At 39.6% G+C, this 26,845-nt stretch overlaps 1 protein-coding gene across 2 annotated transcripts in view; it reads left to right on the forward strand.

Moving 5' to 3' along the window:
- The window catches only part of HSDL2 (hydroxysteroid dehydrogenase like 2), a 66,952-nt gene extending 44,688 nt beyond the window's left edge, over positions 1 to 22,264 (forward strand). The window contains 3 exon segments of one of the 2 annotated variants that reach the window (NM_001197021.2): positions 10,635 to 10,784; positions 15,475 to 15,603; positions 21,701 to 22,264. In NM_001197021.2, the coding sequence (NP_001183950.1) occupies positions 10,635 to 10,784; positions 15,475 to 15,603; positions 21,701 to 21,813 (392 nt within the window). In that variant the 3' untranslated portion in view covers positions 21,814 to 22,264. 2 annotated transcript variants of the gene reach the window in all.

A 26,845-nucleotide genomic window follows, 5' to 3' on the forward strand; every position in this document is an offset into this window, starting at 1 on the left:
TCTTTTCTTTTTTTTTTGTCTTCTGTCTTTTTAGGGCCGCACCTGTGGCATATGGAGGTTCCCAGGCTAAAGATCTAATTGGAGCTGTTCCCGCTGGCCTCCACCAGAGCCACAGCAATGCTAGATCCGAGCCTCGTCTGCAACCTACACCACAGCTCACAGCAACGCCGGATCCTTAACCCACTGAGTGAAGCCAGGGATCAAAGATGCAACCTCATGGTTCCTAGTCAGATTCGTTTCCGCTGTGCCATGATGGGAACTCCATGACATTTCTAAATTGTGGTTTTGGAGTCAGGATGTCTCTGGTTTATTATTTTCTGGCCCATTGGTCCATGGTTCAGGGGCCTGTTAGTTCCTGTTGCCCTGAGTTTGTATAAGCACGATGATATCCAGAGCAGCAATTTTAGTACGTTACTGATGTTATCAGCAACAGCAGTTTTAGTCATCTGACTCTGGTTGATTAATGTTTGGGACTGAGGTCAGAGGGGACAAGCAAGGGCTTAGAGTCAGAGCAGACAAGTAGGGAATAAAGGTTTGGATAGAGAGATTAATCATAAACTTGGTAAACTCATTTTAGGGGAATATGATTTAATTTCTTTCCCAAAAGTTTCCATATTTGTTGTCTACTGACTGTACCTTTCAAATATACTACTGGTCTGTTTTTTTCTTTCTCCTGAAGATTTATTCTCTTGCGCAGAGTCCTCATGCTGTGTCTAAATATTGCAGATGATAAATGATGCAGTTTATTCCTTGGCAAATATCTTTCAAGGCTACACTTGAATTTTTGCTGCCATCTCCTTAGCATCTCAGATGATACGGATGATATATCTTGATTAATAGACAAATCACCTCAAGTAGTCACTACTAGTATGAGGAGTTCCAGCAGTTGTATGACAAACTTAGTTCTGACTGGTGTACCTGCTAAAACCAAATATATTCCTCTGTATTTCCTGCCTACAGAAAAACTTGAAAGAAGCCTATGTCTTTGCTAGCCTCACTTTTAGGTCCACTTCTCCTAAGTTTAGATCTTGGTGCTATGCTCAGCCTTTTTGCTGGCTATATAAAAACTACATTGTTAGATATAGAAGAAAGTGTGGAGTAAATATTGCCCAGTCAGACTGCCTGGGTTGGAATTCCTGTAGTGCCACTTACTGGTGTGTAACCTTGGGCAGTTACCTTGAGCTGATGAGTATTCCAGTTGTCACTTTGAAACCTCATTCACTTCTTTTTACTTTAATCTTGAATTGTGTTTATTAACATATTGAAACACTTTGTGAAACAAGATGCATTATAAATAAAAAGGAAGAAACTGTATTTTTTCTTTTTTTCTTTTTAGGGCCACACCCATATTCTAATTCAGAATGCATATAATAATAATATCTTAGAGGATTTTTTCTGGCTTTTTTTTTTTTTTTTTTTTGGCTTTTTTCTTTTAGGGCTGCACCCGTGGCATATGGAAGTTCCCAGGCTAGGGGTCAGACTGGAGCTGTAGCTGCCAGCCTACGCCACACCAAGATCCAAGCCACATCGTCAGCCTACACCACAGCTCATGGCAACGGCAGATCCTTAACCCACTGAGCAAGGCCAGAGATGAAACCTGCATCCTCATGGATATTAGCCAGGGTCATCAACCACTGAGCCACAACTGGAACTCCATATTTCTGGCATATGTCTTAATATACTGACTCAAACTTCCAGGGGAAATTTTTATTTGGAAATATTTATTGAAACTATTTATTTTATTTTAGGTATTCTTATTTTATGCTTAATTTATGTGTATATATATATATTTATTTATTTATTTATTTATTGGGTCTTTTTGTCTTTTGAGGGCCGCACCTGTGTCATGTAGAGGTTCCTGGGTTAGGGGTCTAATTGAAGCTACAGCTGCTGGCCTACACCACAGCCACACCAAGGCAGGATCTGAGCTTGCATCTGTGACCTATACCCAGCTCATGGCAACACTGGATCCTTAACCCACGGAATGAGGCCAGGGATTGAACCCATGTCCTCATGGACACTAGTTGGATTCATTAACTGCTGAGCTGTGATGGGAATTCCTGTGCTTAATTTTAATGGGATTTTTTTTTTTTTTTTTTTTTTTTTTGCTTTTTAGGGTCGCATCCATGACTTATGGAGGTTCCCAGGCTAGGGGTCCAGTCAGAGCTACAGCTGCCGGCCTACACCACAGCCATAGCAACTCGAGATATGAGCCTCAACTGTGACCTACACCACAGCTCATGACAATGCCAGATCCTTAACCCACTGAATAGGGCCAGGGGATTGAACCTGCATCCTCATGGATATTAGTCAGATTTGTGGAAAATTTTTATATTTTACCCATAAGTAAGGTGTTAGTGTTGGTTAAGATTTTTTAATTAGTTATCTAGATTAATGTCAACATTTTTATTATATATTTTCTGTATTATACTTTGTTATATTTGGAATAAAGCAATCAATAGGGTAACTTTATTTTTCTGTGTTCTTTTCCTTGAAGATTTGAAATATCTGCTAAGTCATTTGAGTGCTTTCTGAAGTTTTTTTTTGGAAAATATTTTTATTTTCTCATTCAATTATTGGTTTTTCCTAAAATAAAAAACCCAGAATCATCCATTTGAAGTTATAAAATTTTAGAGTTGACATTAAAATTTTTTCCATACTTATTTTTAACACTTTTCCCTTTTTGGAGTTTCTTTTTTGCTCCTTTTCCTTGATTAAATTTTCAAGAAAGATGCCAATTTTATTATATCTTGTTATTTTTTCTCAAAAGATCTAGATTTTTTAATATATGTAGAAATTTATTTTTAATTATAGTTGATATATGATGTTCTGTCAATTTCTGCTGTACAGCAAACCGACCTAGTTTTATATATATATATTCTTTTTTTCATATTTCTTCTCTCATATTCCATCACAAGTGATTGAATGTAGTTCCCTGTGCTATACAGCAGGACCTCATTGATTATCCATTCTAAATGTAATAGTTTGCATCTACTAATTCCAAACTCCCAGTCTATCCCACTTCCTCTCCGTTGGCAACCTCAAGTCTGTTCTCTCTGTTCATGAGTCTGTTTCTGTTCTGTAAGTAGGTTCATTTGTGCAACATATTAGATTATAGACATAAGTGATATCGTATGGTATTTGTCTTTCTCTTTCTGACTTACTTCATTTAGTACGAGAGTCTCTAGTTCCATCCATGTTGCTGCAAATGGCATTTATTTTGTTCTTCTTATGGCTGAGTAGTATTTCATTGTGTGTATGTACCACATCTCCTTTTAAAAAATTTTTTATTATAGTTGATTTACAATGTTCTATCAATTTCTGCTGTACAGCAAAGTCACCCAGCTATACACACACACACACACACACATATATATATACATTTTCTCACATTATCCTCCATCATGTTTCATCACAAGTAATCAGATATAATTGCCTGGGATGTACAGAGGGATCTCATTACTTATCCACTCCAAATGCAATAGTTTGCATCTACTAACCCCAAACTCCCAGTCCATCCCACTCCCTCCCCATCCCCCTTCACAACCACAAATCTGTTCTCCATGTCCATGAGGTTCATTTGTGCATATATTAAATTCCAGATATAAGTGATATCATATGGTATTTATCTTTCTCTTTCTGGCTTACTTCACTTAGTATGAGAATCTGTAGTTGCATCCATGTTGCTGCGAATGGCATTATCATGTTCTTTTTTAGGGCTGGGTAGTATTCCATTGTGTATATGTACTACATCTTAATCCATTCATCTATCAGTGACATTTAGGTTGCTTCCATGTCTTGGCTATTGTGAATAGTGCTGCAGTAGTGACTTCCTACTGCATGGCTCAGAGGTAACAAATATGACTTGTATACATGAGGACAAATTATGCTGCAGTGAACATAGGGGTGCGTATATCTTTTTTTCCCCATTTTAATTAAAAAAATTTATTATACTTGATTTACAATGTTCTGTCAATTTCTGCTGTACAGCAAAGTGACCCAGTTATACATAAATACATTATTTTTTTCACATTATCTCCCATCATCTTCCATCACAAGTGATCAGATATAATTCTCTGGGCTATATAGCAGAATCTCACTGCTTATACATTCCAAATGCAATCGTTTGCATCTGCCAACCCCAGACTCCCAGTCTCTCCCAGTCCCTCCCCTTCTGTCTTGGCAACCATAAGTCTGTTCTTGAGTTTGTTTATTTTCTATAGATAGGTTCGTACACGTGATATCTTAAGGTATTTGTCTTTCTCCTTCTGACTGGCTTCACTTAGTATGAGAATCTGTAGTTGCATCCATGTTGCTGCAAATGGGATTATTTTGTTCTTTTTTATGGCTGACCAGTATTGCATTGTGTATATGTACTACATCATCTTAATCCATTCATCTGTCCTTGGACATTTAGGTTGTTTCCATGTCTTGATCATTGTGTTACAGTGAACATAGGGGTGCACGTATCTTTTCCAAGGAAAGTTTTGTCCAGATGTATGCCCAAGAGTGGGATTGCTGGATCATATGGTAGTTCTATATTTAGTTTTCTGAGGAACGTTCATACTGTTTTTCCATAGTGGTTGTACCAGTTTACATTCCCACCAACAGTGTAGGAGGGTTCCCTTTCTCCATACCCTCTCCAGCATTTGTAATTTGTAGACTTGTTAATGATGGACATTCTGACTGGTGTGAGGTGGTATCTTGTGGTAGTTTTGATTTGCATTTCTCTGATAGTCAGTGATATTGAGCATTTTTTCATGTGCCTGTTGGCCATCCATATGAAAAAAACTAGATTTTAAATTTTATTTAATGTTTCATTCTACTTTTTTCCTCTTTACTGATTCTCTATGTTTTTATAACAGCTTTGAGATATAAATTACATGTGCCAAATAATTCAGAATTTTGAAGTATATGGTTAAGTGATTTTTAGTATATTCACAAAGTTTTACAACCAATTAATTCATTAGTTTTAAAATTTTTGCTTTATTATTTTATCTTTTCTGCTTTCTTTGAGGTTGTACATCTTTGTTCCTTTTCTCATTCATTAGGCTAACACTGTATTTTTAATTTCTTTTAAAATAATAAAATGGGAGTTCCCATCAGGGCTCAGCAGAAATGAATCTGACTAGTATCCATGAGAATGCAAGTTCAATTCCTGGCCTCACTCAGTGGATTGAGGATCCAGCATTGCCATGAGCTGGTGGCGTAGGCCAGCGGCTACAGCGCCAATTTGACCCCTAGCCTGGGAACCTCCATATGTCATGGGTGTAGCCCTAAAAAGATGAAAAATAAAATAAGTACCTCCCTCACTGCATTGTCATCATTAAAATAATAAAATAATTTTGACTGCTCATTTACCACTTTAATATAACTTTGGCCACAGCCAATAGATTTCATAATGTACTTTATTCAATTTTTTTATCATTTTAAATTCATTTGTATATAAAATTATATAGAAGCATAAGAAAACATAAAGGCAATTTAAAAAATCACATATAACCCACCACCCAAATATAATTACTGTTTGTATTTTATTTATTTCTTCTCCAGTCACTTTATTTTTTACAGATATAACTTAAAATTCATATCCACAGGAGTTCCCGTCGTGGCGCAGTGGTTAACAAGTCTGACTAGGAACCATGAGGTTGCGGGTTCGGTTCCTGCCCTTGCTCAGTGGGTTAACGATCCGGCGTTGCCGTGAGCTGTGGTGTAGGTTGCAGACGCGGCTCGGATCCTGAGTTGCTGTGGCTCTGGTGTAGGCCAGTGGCTACAGCTCCGATTGGACCCCTAGCCTGAGAACCTCCATATGCCATGGGAGCGGCCCAAGAAATAGCAACAACAACAACAACAACAACAACAAAAGACAAAAGACAAAAAAAAAAAAAAAAATTCATATCCACAAATGTACTTTACTTGATTGTCTTATATTATATTGAATTAATATTATCCAATGTAATCTAGTATGTATAATCTGATATAATATTTAACTGTATGGTTTTCTTAACATTATATTATGAATATTTTCCATGTCTTCAAAAACAAATTTTTGAAATGGTAATTCAGTATTGTATACTGTCACACGAATGTAATATTTATTTTAGTGGCTTGTAATTGTTTCATTTTATAAAGGTTACAGTATTATTTTTTTTTTTAATTTTGGCTGCACCCATGACATGCAGAAGTTCCTGGACCTGGGATCAAGTGGCAAAGGAAGGATTGAACTTGAGCTACAGCAGTGACAAAGCCGAATCCTTAACCACTAGGCCACCAGGGAACTCCTTATAGTAGATCACTGAAAGTGGATGACTAGGCATTGGGAAGGCTCCTGATTCATACTACCAAATTCCCTTCCAGAATTATAAATACTGGCAGTATATGAGTACCTCCCTCACTGCATTGTCATCATTAAATTTTTTTTTTGCTTTTATTATTTTTTTCCTTTGGAGATTTAAAAAAATTTTTTTTATTGGAATATAGTTGATTTTAAAAGTTGTGTTAGGAGGAACTCCTGCTGTGGTGTGGTTGGTCAAGAGTCCAACTACAGCCTCTTGGGTCGTTGAGGTGGTGCAGGTTTGATCCCTGGCCTGGCACAGAAGGTTAAAGGATCCAGCGATGCTGCAACTGTAGTGTAAGTCACAGCGGCAGCTCAGATTCAATCCCCGGCCTGGGATCTTCCATATGCTGAGGGTGCAGCCATTGAAAAAAAAACTTGTGTTAACTTTAGGTGTACAGCAAAGTAGATCAGTTGTACATATACATATATACATTTGTTTTCAGATTATTTTCTCATGTAGTTTTTACACAGTATTGAGTAGATTTCCCTGTGCCACACAGTAGGTCCTTGTTACCTATCTATATATAGTAGTGTGTATATGTCTGTCCCAGTCCACTAATTTATCCCTTCTTCCCATTTTACCCCTTTGTTTAGTAACCATAAGTTTGGTTTCAAAATTTTCTAAGACTTTCTTTTCTTTTTTCTTTTTTTTGTCTTTTTAGGGCTGCACTGACAGCATATGGAGGTCCCCAGGCTAAGGGTTGAATCAGAGCTGTAGCTGCTGGCCTACACCACAGCCATAGCAATGCCAGATCTGAGCTGCATCTTCGACCTATATCACAGCTCATAGCAACATGGATCCTTAACCCACTGAGCAAGGCCAGGGATTGAACCTGCATCTTCATGGATGCTAGTCAGGTTCATTTCCACTGAGCCACGACGGGAACTCCCTGAGACTGTTTCTGTTTTGTAACTTCCTTTGTATCATTTTTATTAGATTCTATATATTAGTGATCTCACTTGATCTCTCTCTTTCTCTCTCTGACTTATTTCACTTAGTATGGTAATTTCTAGGTCTATTCATGTGGCTATAGATGGTATTACTTCATTCTTTATTATGGCTGAGTAATATTCCATATACTATATACATACTACATCTTTATCCAGTCCTCTACTGATAGACGTTTAGGTTGTTTCCATGTCTTGGCTATTATAAATAATGCTTCAGTGAACATTGGGGTGCATGTATCTTTTCGAATTATGGTTTTCTCCAGATACATGCCCAAGAGTGGGATTGCTGGATCATATGGTAGTTTTATATTTAGTTTTTTAAGGAACCTCCAGACTGTTCTCCATAGTAGTTGCACCGCCTTATGTTCCCAGCAACAGTGTAGGAGGGCTCCTTTTTCTCCACACGTTTTTTAGCATTTATTGTTTTAGAGTTTTTGATGATGGCCATTCTGACTAGTGTGAGGTAGTTTTGTAGTTTTAATTTGCATTTCTCTAATAATTAGTAAGCATCTTTTCACATAAGCATTAAATATTGAAGTACATATCTGAATTTTTAAATTGGCTTCTAAATAATGATGCTATAATAATGCTATATTCTTTGCTCCATTGGATCTTAAGTATTTCATCTTTAATATCTTCTGGGCTTTACTTTATAAGAAGATAAGAATTTTACTGGGTTTTTTTGTTGTTGTTGTCATCTCTGGAAATATAATGGAAGGTTTTTCTTTTTTTTGTTTTGCATCTTTAGGGCCGCACCCATGGCATTGGAGGTGCCCAGGCTAGGGGTCCAATTGGAACTATCGCCACTGGCCTACACCACAGCCACAGCAACACCAGATTTGAGCTGCATCTGCGACCTACACCACAGCTCATGGCAATGCTGGATTTTTAACCCACTGAACAAGGCCAGGGATCGAACCTGTGTCCTCATGGATGCTAATCAGATTCGTTTTCCTCTAAGCCACGACAGGAACTCCTGAAAGGTAATTTATATTCAACAAATTGAGGATACTTGTATATTGGTTACGCTGTACTATGGAGTATCTTTATGCTGTCAATTAGATTTTATTTAATAGCCTTTGGTGAGTTGTATTAGACAAGATGGGGCTGGGTATAATTCGAGCTGGGAAACAGACGGACAGTTAATCTTCAGCCTAGGGTACAGATTGTCCTTTGAGTTAATTTAAATAATGAATTATTCTTACATGTTTCTAGGGGCAGCCAAACTGCCCACAGATGACTCCAGGAGGATAAATAAAGGCATAGAGGTTGATTTTGGGGGACACTTTCATGCTGTGGGATTTGAACAGTCCTGTGCATTACAGACCTCCTCCCCTGGCTCATCATATGCTGAATGGTATGGCCAATGGTTTAAGTGAATACAAGTATTACAGTGTTGCAGCTTTTATTACCCTGGCCTTGTGTTTCTAGGCAGTGGGGCCTTCATGAGACTAATACATAGTTTGACCTTCTTCTTCATCCAGTGGGAGGATCAGTCTGGTTGCGGCTGGGAGAAGAAACAAGTTTCTATGTAGACCCTTCTGAGCCTTCTTTCATTCAGAGCAGGCTATCCTCAGTTTTTTCATGATCTTTATTTACAGAGGCATTTCCACTCCCTTATGGGAGGAGGCAGGTTCAATCCAGGGATGAAGAGATTAGGAAAATACATTTAATTTAGAGTTAACATTATTGAGAAACTTATTTGGCTGTTGATTCAGGCTGCAGTGTCCAGTTCATCTCCACCCATTGACACAGTTGATATTCTGATCTCCATCTTCTGATGTGCCACGATCTCCTTTTCTCATTTGGTTTTAGAACGTACGAGGCGATGATAAAGGAGTGATTGTTACAACTAAAACTCCAGTAGTTTGTTTAAACTTGTCTATTGAGTTCCTATCGTGGCACAGCAGAAATGAATCCTACTAGGAACCATGAGGATACAGGTTCGATTTCTGGCCTCGCTCAGTGGGTTAAGGATCCAGTGTTGCTGTGAGCTGTGGTGTAAGTCACAAATGCGGCTCGGATCTGATGTTGCTGTGGCTGTGGCATAGGCCAGTAGCTGTAGCTCTGATTCAACCACTAGCCTGGCAACCTCCATGTGCTCCAGGTGTGGCCCTAAAAAAAAAAAAAAAAAAGCAACAACAAAAAAATCTGTTTATTATAAACATTGTGTATAGTTTGGTAGTTATTTTTTAATCTAATCTGACAGTCTTTAGTTGGTCATTTACACTTATAACTGATGTGTTTGGCTGTTATGCCATCAGTTTGTTTTGTGTGTTTATTTATTTATTTACTTTTTATCTATTTATTTGTCTCTTTAGGGCTGCACCTATGGCATATGGATGTTCCCAGGCTGGGGGTCCAGTCAGAGCTGTAGCTGCCAGCCTATGTCACAGCCTCAGCAACTTGGGATCTGAGCCACGTCTTCGACCTACGCCACAGCTCATGGCAACGCCAGATCCTTAACCCACTGAGCAAGGCTAGGGATCAAACCCACGTCCTCATGGATGCCAGTCAGGTTTGTTAACTGCTGAGCCACGAGGGGAACTCCTGATTTGTGTGTTTAGATGCCACCGAATCATTTTAGTCACATGGATCTAATTGGTAGCAAGTCTGTTCTGCTAATTAGTTTGTGTGTGACCTTACATTGCTTAGGCTTTAAAGCCACTAACATTGATAATATTATTATTACTAGTATTATTATTATTTGCTTTACAGGGCCACACCCACGGCACATGGAAGTTCTCAGGCTAGGGGTCAGATGAGAGCTACAGCTGCCAGCCTACACCGCAGCCACAGCAACTCAGGATTTGAGCCGTGTCTGTGACCTACACCACCGTTCACGGCAGTGCCAGATCCCAGACCCACTTAGCGAGGCCAGGGATAAGAACCCTCATGGATTTGTTTCCGCTGCGCCACAGTAGGAACTCCATCAATAATACTATTATTATTATTATTATTTTGCCTGTGGCTTCTCTGATAGTTTTTTATTTTTTGGCTTTTTACGGCCTCACCCACGGCATGTGGAAGTTCTCAGGCTAGGGGTTGAATCAGAGCTACAGCTGCCTGGCTACACCACAGCCACAGCAACTTGAGATCCGAGCCATGTCTCCAACCTACACTACGGCTCATGGCAACACCGGATCCCTGACCCACTGACCAAAGCCAGGGACTAAGCCCGCATCCTCACGGACACTAGTTGGATTTGTTTCCACTGCACCATGACGGGAACTCTATTTTTTTTTTTTTTTTTTAATTGACGTGTAGTTCATTTATAATGTCGTGTTAGTTTCAGGTATACAGCACAGTGATTCAGTTATATATTTACATGTGTGATATTTTATAGGTGCTGATCCAGAATTGAAAAAAGAGAAGTTGCCGCCACCGCCAAAACCATGTTCTGGAGCTGTGGAAGAAACATTTAGAATTGTTAAGGAATCCCTCAGCGATGATGTTGTTAAAGCCACTCAGGCAATCTATCAGTTCGAACTCTCAGGTAAAGGTTACTTCTAGTAACCTGGAGCTTTTGGGAAACAAAGTAGGCTATTTCCCTTGGAAGTGTATCAGCCTCTGGTAGTAATCAGCTGGTTAGTTGGTTATATGCAGAACCCTTACCCTAGAATGTAGACATTTAAGAACAGCAAATAACTGCTGATTTGTATTTTTATGTTCCTTTCTTTTTTTTTAATCTTTTTTTTTTTTTTTTTTTTTTTTTGTCTTTTCTAGGGCTGTACCCGCAGCATATGGAGGTTCCCAGGCTAGGGGTCTAATCGGAGCTGTAGCCTCCAGCCTACACCAGAGCCACAGTAACATCAGATCCGAGCTGAGCTGAGCCACACAGCTTATGGCAATGCTGGATCCTTAACCCACTGAGCAAAGCCAGGGATCAAACCCACAAACCTCATGGTTCCTAGTTGGATTCGTTAACCACTGTGCTACGACAGGAACTCCGATGTTTCTTTCTTTTTGGTTTTTGTATATCTGTTACAGTTTTTGAGTTGTCGTTAACATCGGGTTCTATATGTTGACCCATTATTATATCCGCTTGTTTTATTTATTTTTATTTTTATTATTATTATTTTTTGGTCTTTTATGTCTTTTTCCAGGGCCACACCCACGGCATATTTAGGTTCCCAGGTTAGGGGTCTAATTGGAGCTGTAGCTGGCAGCCTACGCCAGAGCCACAGCATTGCAGGATCCGAGCCTCGTCTGCGATCTACACCACAGCTCATGGCAATGCCGGATTCTGAACCCACTGAGCGAGGCCAGGGATCAAACCCGCAACCTCACGGTTCCTAGTTGGATTCATTAACCACTGAGCCATGATGGGAACTCCATCTACTTGTTTTCAACTGGTAGTTCTGCATGTAAGTGGTATACTTGTTTTTCTAGCTGTTTTTGCAGTTTTCTTTGTTCTAATGATTTACATATTTAAGTTAATATCAGTGAGTATGGACATATGTAAAATAAAATTTCATTACAGATGCTTCTAGTGTTAAATAGCTCCTTGGTATGTGTAATTGAGAGAAGATCCTACTTAGAAGGGTGTATGGATCATGAGAGGTAGTGGAATACAGTAATTTAACAGCCATAGGCACATTGCCATTTTTTATTTTTGAGATTATTCAGGTCAGTATGAATGTAGTTAGCTTTTAAAACCTCTCAATATTTTTCTTCTTTACGTAGTATTAGTACATGTTAATGATAGTTTTAAGAATTAGCGACTGCAGTCCCATTGTACACAAACTTTCATGTACACTTTTTTATCAGTTCTTTTATCCTTTGTCACCTCTGCTTTATCTTAATCCATCTTCACCTTCCTGTTTTTACTCCCTTTTCTTAGAACTCATTGTCCGTTCCTTCATTCACTCTTGCTTGTATCCTAAACTTCCTGACCTTGTGCTTGTGTCACTAGCTGTCACAGTCTAGTCCTGGATGAATCAAACTCTCTAGCTGCTCCACACTTGTATCTAGGCTCCTAAACCTTGCTGGAGAAATGGGGCGGAGGCAGGAGGGGTGGAATCAGATCAACCTGTGAATCTGTACCAGTAAAAGTCCATCACTGCCCTTCTCCATTGGGGTGTAAGCAGCATGTCATAATTCTGTGTTTCTGGGCTCAGGTGATTGCCTCATTTTCCACAGTGACTATTTTAAATCTCTCAGTGTTTCTCAAATCTCCCCTCTCTCCCTTCACTACTTCCCTGCCAGTTTCAGCAGATATCCCACCTCCTCTTTTCCAGAGATAAGGGAAGCCTGCAGACAGAAATTCCTTCAGCTTCCTGCCATCTGATAACAGGCCAATGTAGGCATGACGTCTCTTCTTCCCCTCCCAGTAGACAGAGCTCAACTCCACATCCATGCATCCTAAGCTTTAATGTCCATACTGATCCCCTGGGATATGCTAAAATGCAGACTCTGATTCAGAAGGTCTAAAGCAGTGTCTGAAGTCTGTATTTATTTTCTTTTTTAATTTTTTGGTTGGAAATATTTGTTGATTTGTGTTCTGACTTTTTTTTTATGGCCGCACCAGGGCCAGGGATTGAATGCGAGCCGCAGCTATGGCAATGCTAAATCCTTTAACCCAGTGTGCTGAGGGGTCGAGCCCGCCCCTCTGCAGTGACCTGAGCTGCTGCAGTCAGAGTCTTAACCCACTGCACCACAGTGGAAACTCCTATTTTTGTTTTTTTATGTACAAAAAAATTGCACATATTGAGCATATGTATACAGTTTGATGAGCTTTGACATACATACATACCTGTGAAAGCATCACCAAATCAAGGTAATAATAGACATATCCATCACCTCCAAAAGTTTCCTTGTGTCTCTTTGGATATTTTGTTTTTGTGGTAAGAACATTTAACCTGAAATCTATCCTCAGCACATGTTTAAGCGCAGCATACAGTATTGACTATAGGCACTGTGCTGTGCAATGATCTCTAGAAATAATTAATCTTGTATGTCTGAACCTTTATACCAATTGAATTCAACTCCCTATTACCTCCTCCCCGCCAGCTCCTGGGAACCACTGTTCTACTCTCTGCTTTTATGAGTTTCACTGTAGTAGATACCTCATATCTAATATATGGAGTCTTGCAGTGTTTGTCCTTCTATGTCTGGCTTATTTCACTTATAACATCCTTAGGTTTATCCACATTGTCAAAAATGTAGGATTTCCTTCTGTTTTAAGGCAGAATAACATTTTTTTAATTACTCATGAATTTTATTACATTTATAGATGTACAACAGTCATCACAACCAAATTTTACGGCATTTCCACCCAAACCCCCAGTGCATCCCCCTGCCCCCCGAAATGTCTCCTTTGGAAACCATAAGTTTTTCAAAGTCTGTGAGTCAGTATCTGTTCTGCAAAGAAGTTCATTGTGTCCTTTTTTTAGATTCCATATGTAAGTGATAGTATTTGATGTTTGTATTTCTTTTTTTTTAAATTGAAGTATAGTTGATTTACAATGTTGTATTAGTTTCTGCTATTCAGCAGAGTGATTCAGTTATACATATACATACACTTTTTCTAAAAAAAATATTTTCCAGGATGGATTATCATGGGACATTAAATATAGTTCTCTGTGCTATATAGGAGGACCTTGTTGTCTGAAGTCTGTATTTAGGATACGGTGACAGCTCTGCAGTTTATGCATCACACTTTGAGTAGCCAAGTTCTAGATCTCATTTCCTCTGGCCTCCTCAGGGAATTTGTGCAATTAATTATGTTCTCTCTTCCACCTCTTCACCCTAAAGCCTCCTTCCCAGTGGTAGCTAACATTCTCAAAGTCTATTCTATCTTTTTTTTTTTTTAATTTTATTTTTTTAATTTTTTTGCTATTTCTTGGGCCGCTCCCGTGGCATGTGGAGATTCCCAAGCTAGGGGTCCAATCGGAGCTGTAGCCACCGGCCTACACCAGAGCCACAGCAACGCGCTATTCTATCTTTAAAACAATAGCAACGACCCTCCCAGTCACACCACCCACCCCCATCTTTCTTCTCCCTTTTGGAGCCAAACTTATGTCCGTCTACAGTTCACTCTGCTCTGGTGTCAGTTTTTTCCACTGACTTTGCTCTCACCAAGATCCTCAGTGACTTCTCTGTCACCAGTGGCATTGCTCATTCTTGTCACCATACTGCAGCATTTGAGGCTGTTGACCACTCTTTCCTTCTGGAAATGCCCTTATGCTATTCTTCTCTGTAATCATGCCTTGTCAGTCTTCTGTGCTAGATGCTTCTCTAAATGTTGTGCTCTGCATCTGGAAGACCTTATGAGCCCTCCACTCTTCTACCTACCAGTCCTTCTGGACTTTTTTCTGTTCCTCATCTAACAAATTCTTACTTAACTTTTATATCTCAGCTTCACCTGGGCTTTCCTGACTCCACATCACCCTCCATTTCCTCTTTTTTTTAAGAATCACGGAGTTCCCGTCATGGCGCAGTGGAAACGAATCTGACTGGGAACCCCGAGGTTGCGGGTTGGATCCCTGGCCCCACTCATTGGGTTAAGGATCCGGCGTTGCCTTGAGCTGTGGTGTGGGTCGCAGACATGGTTTGGATCTGGCGTTGCTGTGGCTCCGGCGTAGGCCGGTAACTACTGCTCCAATTCAAACCCCTAGCCTGGGAACCTCCATATGCTGTGGGTGTAGCCCTTAAATGACAAAAAACAAAAGACAAAAAAAAAAAAAGGAAAGAAAAGGGTCATGTTATTGGAGAGTCTTCAGAGCCTAGCCTAGTACTTAGCACGTAATAAGCACTTAATAAATATTGGCCGAATTTGATAGAGGTCTGGGGATTGTAACAGCATTATATAAGATTATTCAAACTGTATATTTACTAAGTTTAAGAAGAACAGGGCTTTTTTTTTTTTTTTGTCTTTTTTTGTCTGTTGTTGTTGCTATTTCTTGGGCCGCTCCCGCGGCATATGGAGGTTCCCAGGCTAGGGGTTGAATCGGAGCTGTAGCCACCGGCCTACGCCAGAGCCACAGCAACGCGGGATCCGAGCCGCGTCTGCAACCTACACCACAGCTCACGGCAACGCCGGATCGTTAACCCACTGAGCAAGGGCAGGGACCGAACCCGCAACCTCATGGTTCCTAGTCGGATTCGTTAACCACTGCGCCACGACGGGAACTCCAAACAGGGCTTTTTTGACATTTGTTTTTATATCTTTATTTTCGGTGTAGGTGAAGATGGTGGAACGTGGTTTCTTGATCTTAAAAGCAAGGGAGGGAATGTGGGATATGGAGAGCCCTCCGATCGGGCAGATGTGGTGATGAGTATGTCTACTGATGATTTTGTAAAAATGTTTTCAGGTGAGTTGTTTTTCTTTTCTTCTCTTTTTTTTCTTTTCTTTTCTTTTCTTTTCTTTGTCTTTTTCTAGGGCTGCATCCACGGCACATGGAGGTTCCCAGGCTAGGGGTCCTATCGGAGCTGTAGCCGCTGGGCTACACCAGAGCCACAGCAACTTGGGATCCGAGCCGCATCTGCGGCCTACACCACACAGCTTATGGCAATGCTGGATCCTTAACCCACTGAGCAAGGTCAGGGATCAAACCCGCAACCTCATGGTTCCTAGTTGGATTCATTAACCACTGAGCCACGATGGAAACTCCTCAGGTGAGTTTTTAATTTTACTTGTTTACTGATTGTTCAAGGAAAATTTTGTTCTAACATTTTGCTTTATTCCTTTCCAAATAATCAAGACCCACATGTGTTTATTTATGGCATTGTAATCTTTTTTTTTTCTTTTTGGCCACCCTTCGGCATGTGGAAATACCTGGGCCAGGGGTTGAACCTGAGCCATAACAGTAACCTGAGCCACAGCAGTGACAACACCAAGTCCTTAACCTCTAGGCCACTAGGGAACTCCTATAACAGTATAATCTTAGCGGCTATTGATTTGAAGAGCACATAATTTTGGAAAGGTGGATCTCACTGTTACCTCTTCTGCCCCTTCTACTTCATCCGACAAATGAGGAGTAGAGCTCAGAATTCCCTTTCTTCGTGACTAGTAATGTTGGGAATAGAGAGATAAATCAGAAGAAGTCCTGGGTAGGTTTCCTTTTCTACTAGTTGGACTAGGATATCATTTCCAATAACATCTTGCTCTCTGGAGGTGCTGAACTCAGTGTAGGTTGTTCATGAGGGTAAGATCATGCTGCAGTCTTGCAAGCTACTGTAATAGGAAACTGCTGCCATCTCCTGCTACCCGGTGACCCTGCTCTCTGTGGAATCCATAGCCAAGCGAAGCTTTTACCTAACTTTCTGTTCTGCCCATTACCTCTAACTAAATATTAAGCGTGATTTTTTTCTGTTTTCTACTCTTAGAACACTACCCCAAATGGTAAGTTAATTAACATATATTTATTAGAAGTAGCACTTTAAACAAAAGTATTCTAACATTTTAATCTGAATATCCTAAATATTCATTTAATAGGTTATAAACATTATTATTTTTTCTATTTTATTATTTTATTTTATTTTATTTTAATTTTGCTCTTTAGGGCCACACCCATGGCATATGGTGTTCCCAGGCTAGGGGTCCAGTCAGAGCTTTAACCCCTGGCCTATGCCACAGCTCACGGCAACGCCAGATCCTTAACCTGTGTCCTCATGGATGCTTGTCAGATTCATTAACCACTGAGCCACAATGGAAACTCCCTTTATTTGTTCTATTTTAACCTTTTTATCTCTTTGATCATTTTCAGTAGTTTCTTTAGTGTTCATTGTTCCAAAAACTGTTTCTGTAGGGCTTAAACACAGTGCTTTGGAATACTAGATGCTGAATAAATGGTAAATTTGAACCTATTATATATAATGTTTTAAACTTAAAGATCTTTAAAAATAAAAAATTATCGTCAGTTACCAAACAGAAATGACAATAATTAAAGCTAACATATATATGATTGAGTTAAGCAATATTCCCAATAATGGTTTGAGATAAAATATTTCTTTCATTTAAAAAAAAAAAATGGGGACACAGAGTTCCCATGGTGGCTCAGCGGTAATGAACCAAACTAGTATCTGTGAGGACTCAGTTCGATCCCTAGGCTCATTCAGTGGGTTAAGGATCCAGCATTGCAGTGAGCTGCAGTGTAGGTCAGCAACTACAGCTCTGATTCGACCCCTAGCCTGGGAACTTCATACACTGTGGGTGTGGCCCTAAAAAGACCAAAGGAAAAAAAAAAGGGACTGAGGAGTTGATGAATTAAGTAATAAACCCAGAGGTACTTGGTGAGTGAGTAAAATGTTGGAGCCAGGATTCGAATCCCAGCTAACTTCCAAGCTCCTGCCCTTCTAAATCATTATGCTTTTTTTAAATCAAGTGACATCTTTAATTTACATTTTATTTAATGTAGCATAAACTTGTAATAATGAGCTTTCCACATATATCTTTCTGTGAATGTGCTCCTGAATTGACTGGAGAGGCCAGTCAGCTATATATTCTTCTAAGATTTATTTTATTTTATTTTTTGTCTTTTTTTTTTTTTTTTCCATTTCTAAGACCACACCCAAAACATATGGAAGTTCCCAGGCTAGGGGTCTAATCGGAGCTGTAGCCGCCGGCCTGCGCCACAGCCACAGCAACGAGGGATCCGAACCTCATCTTCGACCTACACCACAGCTCATGGCAATGCCGGATCCTGAACCCACTGAGCCAGGCCAGGGATCAAACCTGCAACCTCATGGTTCCTAGTTGGATTCGTTAACCACTGCGCCACAACAGGAACTCCCTAAGGTTTATTTTAGAGCAGCAGTTCAGATTTGGTGCAAATGACTTTGCTTCTGCTTCTTAGGTCTTTTCATATTAGTTTTTATTCTTTATCCCATCTACTCTCCTTTGAAGTAACTAGTGATCAGCTAATCATAATCTCTCCTTTTGGTCAGTAGAAGCCACCGTATGGTGTAAAGCATTATAACAGAAAGAAAATAAATTGTACAAGATTACTGGATTAATATGTTAGGAGGTAAAACACATGTATGCGCGCGCGCGCACACACACACACACACACACACACACACACACACGTAAATATATACAAAATGTGCTTACTAGCAGTTTTTTAAAGTTATTTTTAAAAAGTTTTATGGTATAATTTACATACCATAAAATCCACCCAATGTAAGTATATATAATTTTTAGTAAATTTATAGGCTTTTATAACCATCACTTATAATCCACTTTGAGAACTTTTCTATCACCCCCTCCAAAATTCTCTCTCTTTGCAGTCAATCCCACTTTTTTACTGTCCAGCCAGCCAAATACTAATATGCTTTCTATCTCAAAAGATTTGCTCTTTCTGGACATTTCATATAAATGGAATTAAACAGTATACAGTCTTTTGTATCTGGTTTCTTTCACTTGGCGTAAGGCTTTTGAGCTTCATCCATCATAATGTTGCATGTATCAATAGTTCCTTTCCCTTTTATTGCTAAATAGTATTGCTTTTTGTGGATTTTTATCTCCTCACCAACTGGTGGACATTGGGTTGTTTCAGGTTTTTGGCTATTATGAGCTGTGCTGCTATGAATATTTTTGTACACATATTTGTGTTGGATGTATATTTTCTCTCTCTCTTTTTGTCTTTTTCAGGCCGTACCCGTGGCACATGGAGTTCCCAGACTAGGGGTTGAATCAGAGCTGTAGCCACCGGCCTACACCACAGCCATAGCAATGCGGGATCCGAGCTGCATCTGTGGCCTACACCACAGCTTATGGCAACGCTGGATCCTTAACCCTCTGAGCGAGGCCAGAGATCCAACCTGCATCCTCATGGATGCTAGTCAGATTCATTTTCGCTGAGCCATGACAGGAACTCCAGATGTATATTTTCATTTCTGTTGGATAGATTCCTAAAAGTGGAATTGCTGGTCGTGTGGTAAGTTGACACATAACTTTTAAATAAACCACCAAACTGTTGGCTAAAGTGACTGCCCTAATTTTATATTCTTGTCAGCATTGTATAAAGGTTCAAGTTTCTCCAAATCCTCATCAGCACTTGTTAGGCCTTTTCTTTTACAGCTTTATTGAGGTATCCTTGATAAATAAAAACTATACATTTAACATGATGACTTAATATTTGTATTCATTGAGAAATTACTACAGTCAAGCTATTACCACTCCTATCACCTCACGTGGTTACCTTTTTTTTGCCGCCATGAGAACAGTTAATAGTTGCTCTCAGCGGAGTTCCTGGTGTGGCTCAGTGGTTAACGAAGCTGACTAGGAACTATGGGGTTGCGGGTTCGATCCCTGGACTTGCTCAGTGAATTAAGGATCCGGTGTTGCCGTGAGCTGTGGTGTAGTTTGCAGATGTGGCCTGAATCCCGCGTTGCTGTGGCTGTGGTGTAGGCCGGCAGCTACAGCTCCGATTCCACCCCTAGCCTGGGAACGTCCTTATGCCTCTGGAGCGGCCCTAGAAAAGGCACAAAGACAAAAAACAAACAACAGCAACAAAAAAAAGAGTTGCTTTCAGCAAATTTCAAGTATGGAGTACAATATTAACTATAGTAATGATGCTGCACATCAGATCCCTAGAACTTACTCATCTTATAACTGAACATTTGTATCTGTGATCTCCATCTCCCCATTTCTCCCACTCCCCAGTGCCTGCCAAGCACCCTTGTACTCCCTGCCTCTGTGGGTTTGACTTTTTTAGGTTCCATATATAAATGAGATCATACAGTTTTTGTCTCTCTGGCTTATTTCATGCAGCATAATGTCCTCCAGGTTTGTTTATGTTGTCACAAATGGCAGTGCCTTTGTTATTGGAGCCATTCTAGTGGTGTGTGTGATGGTATCTCATTGTGGTTTTAATTTGTCGTTGTTTTTTTTTTTTTTTTTAGGTCCATACCCGCAGCATATGGAGGTTCCCAGGCTAGGGGTTGAGTTGGAACTACAGCTGTTGGCCTACACGATAGCTCCCATAAACGCTAGATCCTTAACCCACTGATCAAACCCACAACCTCATGGTTCCCAGTCGGATTCGTTTTTGCTGTGCCACGATGGGAACTCCCCTCAATTTGTATTTTCATAACAATTAATAACGTTGAGTATCTCTCCATGTGCTTAATAGCTATTTACATTTGATGAACTATCTACTCATATGTTTTGCTCATTTTTAAACTGACAGGTCTTTTTATTAAGTTGTAATAATTCTTGATAAGTTTTTGATGCATGAGAACTCCCATATGCCACAGGTGCAGCCACAAAAAAATAAAAAATAAATAAAAGAATTGGGCTTGGTCTTTTCTCGCCACAACCCAAGAATAATTTAAAGGTGTTTAGTATCTCTTTCTCTGTATATAATCCACAATACATTAAGCCACTCATCTTTTTCTGCAAGAGTCTGTGTGTGTCCCAGTGAAACTTTACTGATACAGTAGATACATATTATGCCTTCTAGAGATAGGACCTGTATCCTGGCTTGGAATTGTAGCACTGTCAAGTATAAGCTGCGTGACCTTGGAAAAGTCAAAATTCTCTCTGAGCCTGTTTCCTCATAATTCCACTGTGTGCCAGACCCTGTACAAGCCCTGAAATAAGAGTGGCAAATTAAAACAAAGTTTCCTCCCTCCATGGAGCCTCTATTTATTATGTTTTTGTTAGCTACAATTCTGTGTTAATGCTCACTGTCTTCAGCTTTTCTGTATAATCTTTTGTTGATGTTTTTACATGATCTCACATCACAAGATGTTAACATCTCAGTCTAGGAATTGGGATTCCCAAGATGCTGATAAAAAAAAGTGCTGTACGGAGTTCCCTTCGTGGCGCAGTGGTTAACGAATCCGACTAGGAACCATGAGGTTGCGGGTTCGGTCCCTGGCCTTGCTCAGTGGGTTAGGGATCCGGTGTTGCCGTGAGCTGTGGTGTAGGTTGCAGACACGGCTTGGATCCCTTGTTGCTGTGGCTCTGGCATAGGCTGGTGGCTACAGCTCCAATTAGACCCCTAGCCTGGGAACGTCCATATGCCACAGGTGTGGCCCTAGAAAAGGCAAAAAAAAAAAAAACACTGTAAAAGAAATTATGGTGCTTCACAGGTTTATAAAACTCAAAGAGATTCTTTTTCTTTTTTAATTTTTTGTCTTTTTAGGTCCACGCATGTGGCATAGGAAGTTCCTAGGCTAGTAGTCAAATTGTAGCTACAGATGCCAGCCTACACCACAGCCACAGCAAGGCCAGATCTGAGCTGCATCTGTGACCTACACCACAGCCCACGGCAATTACAATCCTTAACCTACTGAGCAGGGCCAGGGATCTTACCCATGTCCTCATGGATGCTAGCTGGGTTTGTTACCACTGAGCCATGACAGGAACTCTGAGTTTCTTTGTATAATGCATGTTCTTGAAGCAGTATATCCCTCAGGGCGCTAATGGCTGCTTTTTCCTCTTTCATTTTCTCATTTTAGGGAAACTAAAACCGGTGGTGGCATTCTTGTCAGGAAAATTGAAGATTAAAGGAAACATGGCCTTAGCAATCAAATTGGAGAAGCTAATGAATCAGATGAACGCCAGGCTGTGAAGAAAGAGAAGAAAATACGTTGATCACTAAGCTCAAAAAGTAAAAGGGCTCAACAGTTAAAACTGAATATTTGTTTTCTTCTTTCTTATATTACAAGGATATGCTTGTTTGTTTTGGGAAAAAAAAAAAAACAACAGAATTTCTCTAACCATACATTTGAAATATAATTAAAGCACCTAGCCAACCAAACATAACATGGAATTCTAAGACCTGCTTTTTTACATTTTGTGAGTTTTGCCTTTTGAGTCAGTCCTGTGTCTCATTCACCATCATCTTTGGTGGAAAGTATGAGTGAGCAATCAGGGTCAAGAAGTAACTTAATTCTTTTCAAATCTTCCCATGTAATATGAGGCTAGTCTGTTTTAAAATTTTCAATTTGGGATTGTATACTAATGAGATATTAATGATATTTTAGATTATTATAGATTCGTTTTAAAAAAGATCTACAATAGAATTCCCATTGTGGCTCAACAGGTTAAAAATCTGATTAGTATCCATGAGGATTCAAGTTCAATCCCTGGCCCCGCTCAATGGGTTAAGGATCTGGCATTGCCGTGAGCTGTGGTGCAGGTCGCAGAGGCAACTTGAATCTGGCATTGCTGTGGCTGTGGCTAGGCCAGTAGCTACAGCTCCAATTCAGCCCCTAGCCTGGGAATTTCCAAATGCCACAGGTATGGTCCTAAAAAAGACCAAAAAAAAAAAAAAAAAATTTACAGCGCATTTTCACAGAAGTAGTCACATAATAAAACTATTTAAATATTATTTATGAAGGCGAATAACAAAGCTTTTCATTTTGGTAACTCCTTTCCAGATGTAAGTTACTGATAGGAAAATATTAATGTACTTCAGTGAATTGTAGTATATGTCCTACTTTAATGTCCTAAAATAAAATAATTTCTCCTCAGAAAGTATGTATTTGGTTACAGTGTTTTGAAATGAGAACATTCCAGTAGATGGTTGTTAGGGGCTGAGTTTTATGCCTCCTTCCTATGTTGAAATCCTAACCCCCAGAATCTCAGAATGTGACTGTATTTGTAGATAACGCCTTTAAAGAGGTGATTAGGTTAAAACTAGGCTTTTAGGGTGGGCCAAGATCCAGTCTGACTGTGGTCCTTACAAGAAGAGGAAATTTGGATGCGAGAGACAGGGGTGCACACACAGAGGAATGACCATGTGAGGCTGGCGAATAGGCAGCCATCTGCAAGCAAAGGAGAGGCCGCAGAAGAAACCAGATCCCCTGACACCTTGATCTTAGACCAGTCTCCAGAACTGGAAGGAATTTTCTGTGGTATTTTGTTATTGAAGTCCTGGCTAACTAGTACAGTAGTTTGTATTTCTTTTTTTAAAAAGCTGAACTTCTTATTTTTTTTAAAGCCCTTGCCTTTCATTTTAATCAGTTAAAAATACTTGTTCAGTGTAATTCCTTCACTTCTCACCTTCCGCTCTGCTATTGTGCTGTTAGGCAACTTAGTTAATTCTGACATTTTGTAGCGTCGTGTTAGGAGCACTTAATCTGTATTTTACAAATGAGGAAAGAGAGGATCAGAGATGGGAAGGGACTAGCCCAAGGCCAACATGAACAAGCCCTTTCTAGCAAAAGCCTCCCGTTGCATTACCTTGGCTATGGTTACCCACCTCCCCCTCCAGGAAGCCCAGATAGGCTGACTTGGAGGTGGCAGCCTCACGGTTCCTTTGGCATTGCCCAGTCATTTCCAGCCACATTTGGATCCTGGTTAGATGTTGCCAGTGGACTCCCTTTCTACTGAAATTTTCTAAAGACTTCTCTGCATTTCCCACATGGTTTCAAAGCTTTGGAAAAATAAAAAGCAGAAAATATTAGGCCGGAATTCTGGGCTTTGGTCACTGAAACATGAGTTTATTAACTAAAGGCTTTGAAATATCAGGAAAAAAAATCTTTCTACAGGGTCCTGGTTTGCACATCAGTAACTGACCTGCAGCCTCTCTGTGCTCATCATCATTAAGAAGTTCTGAACAATCTGTACTAATTTGTCAGAGATAAAAGTGACCACACTTATATTCCTGAGGCTTTCTTCCTGGCCACACTCCCCCAGTTGCCTTAGGGAATTCACATTTGTTTCTTTTTCTTAGATCTTGCCCATTAACTACACTGAGGATATAGGGTCTCTCAAAAGTTTGAATGGTCATTTTGTATGGTTAGTATCCAACTGAGCCCTGTTTCTGAAATGGAATGGTATGGAGGGAAATCATGCCATTTGGCTTTTTAATGTAAAATTATTTAGAGGTTTTTAAGATAGTTTGTTGCTACCAATCCTGTATTTCAACAAATCCTCTTAGTAGTACCTCTGAAATAATCCTCTTAAGTAGAAGAAAGTCTTTTTCCTTGACCTAAGTTCTCAGTTGTGGCCCTGTAAATTAAGCCAAAAAAAAGATGAACACGAGAAAAACAAATAGAAGTTATTACCATGTGTGTTGCACATACACATGGAAGCATTCAAACATGAGTAACTTAGACTTGAGCTTATGTAACTAGGAACAAAACCTTTTTAGTCAAGTAGTAAGACAAAGAGGACTTTGAGTTTCTAGGGTGGCAAATTGTAGAAAGGAAAATATATGGTTTGTATAGTAAGAGTATGTTTTGTAAGAAACTGCCTGTCTTCCAAAGTGGCTCCACCATTTTGTATTCCCACCAGCAATGAATGAGTGTTCCTGTCGGTCCACATCCTTATCAGCACTTGGCATTGTCAGTTTTGCAGATTTTGGTCCTTCTAATAGGTGTGGTGATATCTCATTGTTGCTTTAATTTGCAGTTCCCTCATGACATGGATGCTGAACATTTTTTTTTGTCTTTTCCAGGGCCGCTCCCGCAGCATGCGGAGGTTCCCAGGCTAGGCGTCTCATCGGAGCTGTTGCTGCTGACCTACACCAGAGCCACAGCATCACCAGATCTGAGCCGTGTCTGCGACCTACACCACAGCTCACAGCAACGCCGGATCCTTAACCCACTGAGCAAAGCCAGGGATTGAACCTGCAACCTCATGGTTCCTAGTTGGATTCATTATCCACTGAGCCACAGCGGGAACTCCCTGAACATCTTTTTATGTTTACTTTCCTCCATATCCTCTTTGGTGAGATGTCTGTTTATCTCTTTGGCCCATTTAAAATCAGGTTGTTTGCTTTCTTTCTTTCTTTCTGGCCATACCCACAGCATGTGGAAATTACTGGGATAAAACCTGCACAGCTATGGCAATGCTGAATCCTTAACCTGCTGAGCCACAAGGGAACGTCTGTGTTTGTGTTTGTTTCTTTTTTTTTTTCTTTTTAGGACTGCACCCATGGCATATGGAAGTTCCCAGGCTAAGAGTTGAATTGGAGCTACAGCTGCCAGCCTTCACCACAGGCACAGTCATGCCGGATCCTTAATCCACTGAGCGAGGCCAGGGATCAAACTTGCATCCTCATGGATACTAGTTGGGTTCTTAACCCACTGTGCCACCATGGAAACTCCATCATGTTTTTTTTCTTATTGTTGCATTTTCAGAGTTCTTCTATATTCTGGATAACAATCTTTTATCAGATGTAACTTTTGCAAATATTTTTCCTAGTCTGTGACTTGTCTTTTATAGAGCAATTTTCAAGATTTCAGAAATCCAGCTTATCAGTCATTTCTTTCCTGGATCACACACTTGGTGTTTTATCTCAAGGGTCATTGCCATAACAAAGGTCATCTAGGTTTTCTCCTGTGATATTTTCTAGGAGTTTTAATTTTGGATTTGACACTTAGATCTGTAATTCATTTTGAGTCATTTTTGCGAAGTGTGTGAATCTTGGATTTTTTTTTGCACGTGTATATCCAGTTGTTCCAGCACCATTTGTTGAAAAGACTATCTTTGCTCCTTTGTCAAAGATCAGTTGATTATGTTCATGTGGGTCTAGTTCTGGCCTCTCCATTCTGCTCCACTGATCTATCTATTCTTTCACCAATATCACACTACTTGGTTAGTAATTCTTGGTTATAGTAATTCTTAAAGTCAAGTAATGTCAGTCTTCCAACTTTGTTCTTCCATTGAGTTGGCTATTCTGAGTCTTTTATCTTTCCATATAAACTTTAGAATATGTTCGTTTCTATCCACAAAATAACTTGCTGGGATTTTGACTGGCATTGGGTTGACTCTATATGTCTATTTAGGATAAACTGATGTTTTGACAATATTGAGTCTTCTCATCCATGATCATGAAATACTTCTTCATTTATTAAGTAATAATTTGAGATTCTTATCAGTTTTATAGGTTTTCTTATATCGATCTTGTACATAGTTTTTTAGATTTGTACCTGTGTCTTTAGTTTTTTTTTTTTTTTTGAGAGCTAAATGTAAATGGTAATGCATTTTAAATTTCAAATTTCCTTTTTTCACTGCTGGTATATAGGAAAGTGCTTGACTTCTGTATATTAACCTCATATCCTACAAAGTTGCTATAATCATTTATTAGTTCCCAGAGGTTTTTGGGGGGTCAGCTTTTACAGATTTTCTATATAGACAATTATATCATCTGTGAACACTGACAGTTTTATTTCCTCCTCAATCTGTATACCTTTTATTTCCTTTTCCTGTGTTATTACATTTGCTAGCACTTCTAGTATGATGTTGAAAAGCAGTAGGGAGTGGGGACATCCTTGCCTTATTCATGATCTTAGTGGAAAAGCTTCTAGTTTCTCACTGTTAAGTGTGATGTTAGCTGTAGGTTTTTGTAGATATTTATCATGTTGAGGAATTTCCCCTCTATTTCTAGTTTAATGAAATATTTAGAGTGGGTGTTGACCTTTGTCAGATGACTCTTAACGCATCTACTGATATGATCATGTGCTTTTTCCTTTTTAGCCTGTGGATGTGGTAGACTACATTAATGGGTTCTCAAATGTTTAATCAAACTTGCATACTTGGGATAAATCTCACTTGGTTTTTGAGGCTGATGTGTTCTTGTACCCCCCAATTTCATATGTTGAAATCCTATCCCCCAAGATGATGGTATTAGGAGGGAGGGCCTTTAGGGG

Source organism: Sus scrofa, chromosome 1, assembly GCF_000003025.6.
Source record: "Sus scrofa isolate TJ Tabasco breed Duroc chromosome 1, Sscrofa11.1, whole genome shotgun sequence".
Classification (NCBI taxonomy): domain Eukaryota; kingdom Metazoa; phylum Chordata; class Mammalia; order Artiodactyla; family Suidae; genus Sus; species Sus scrofa.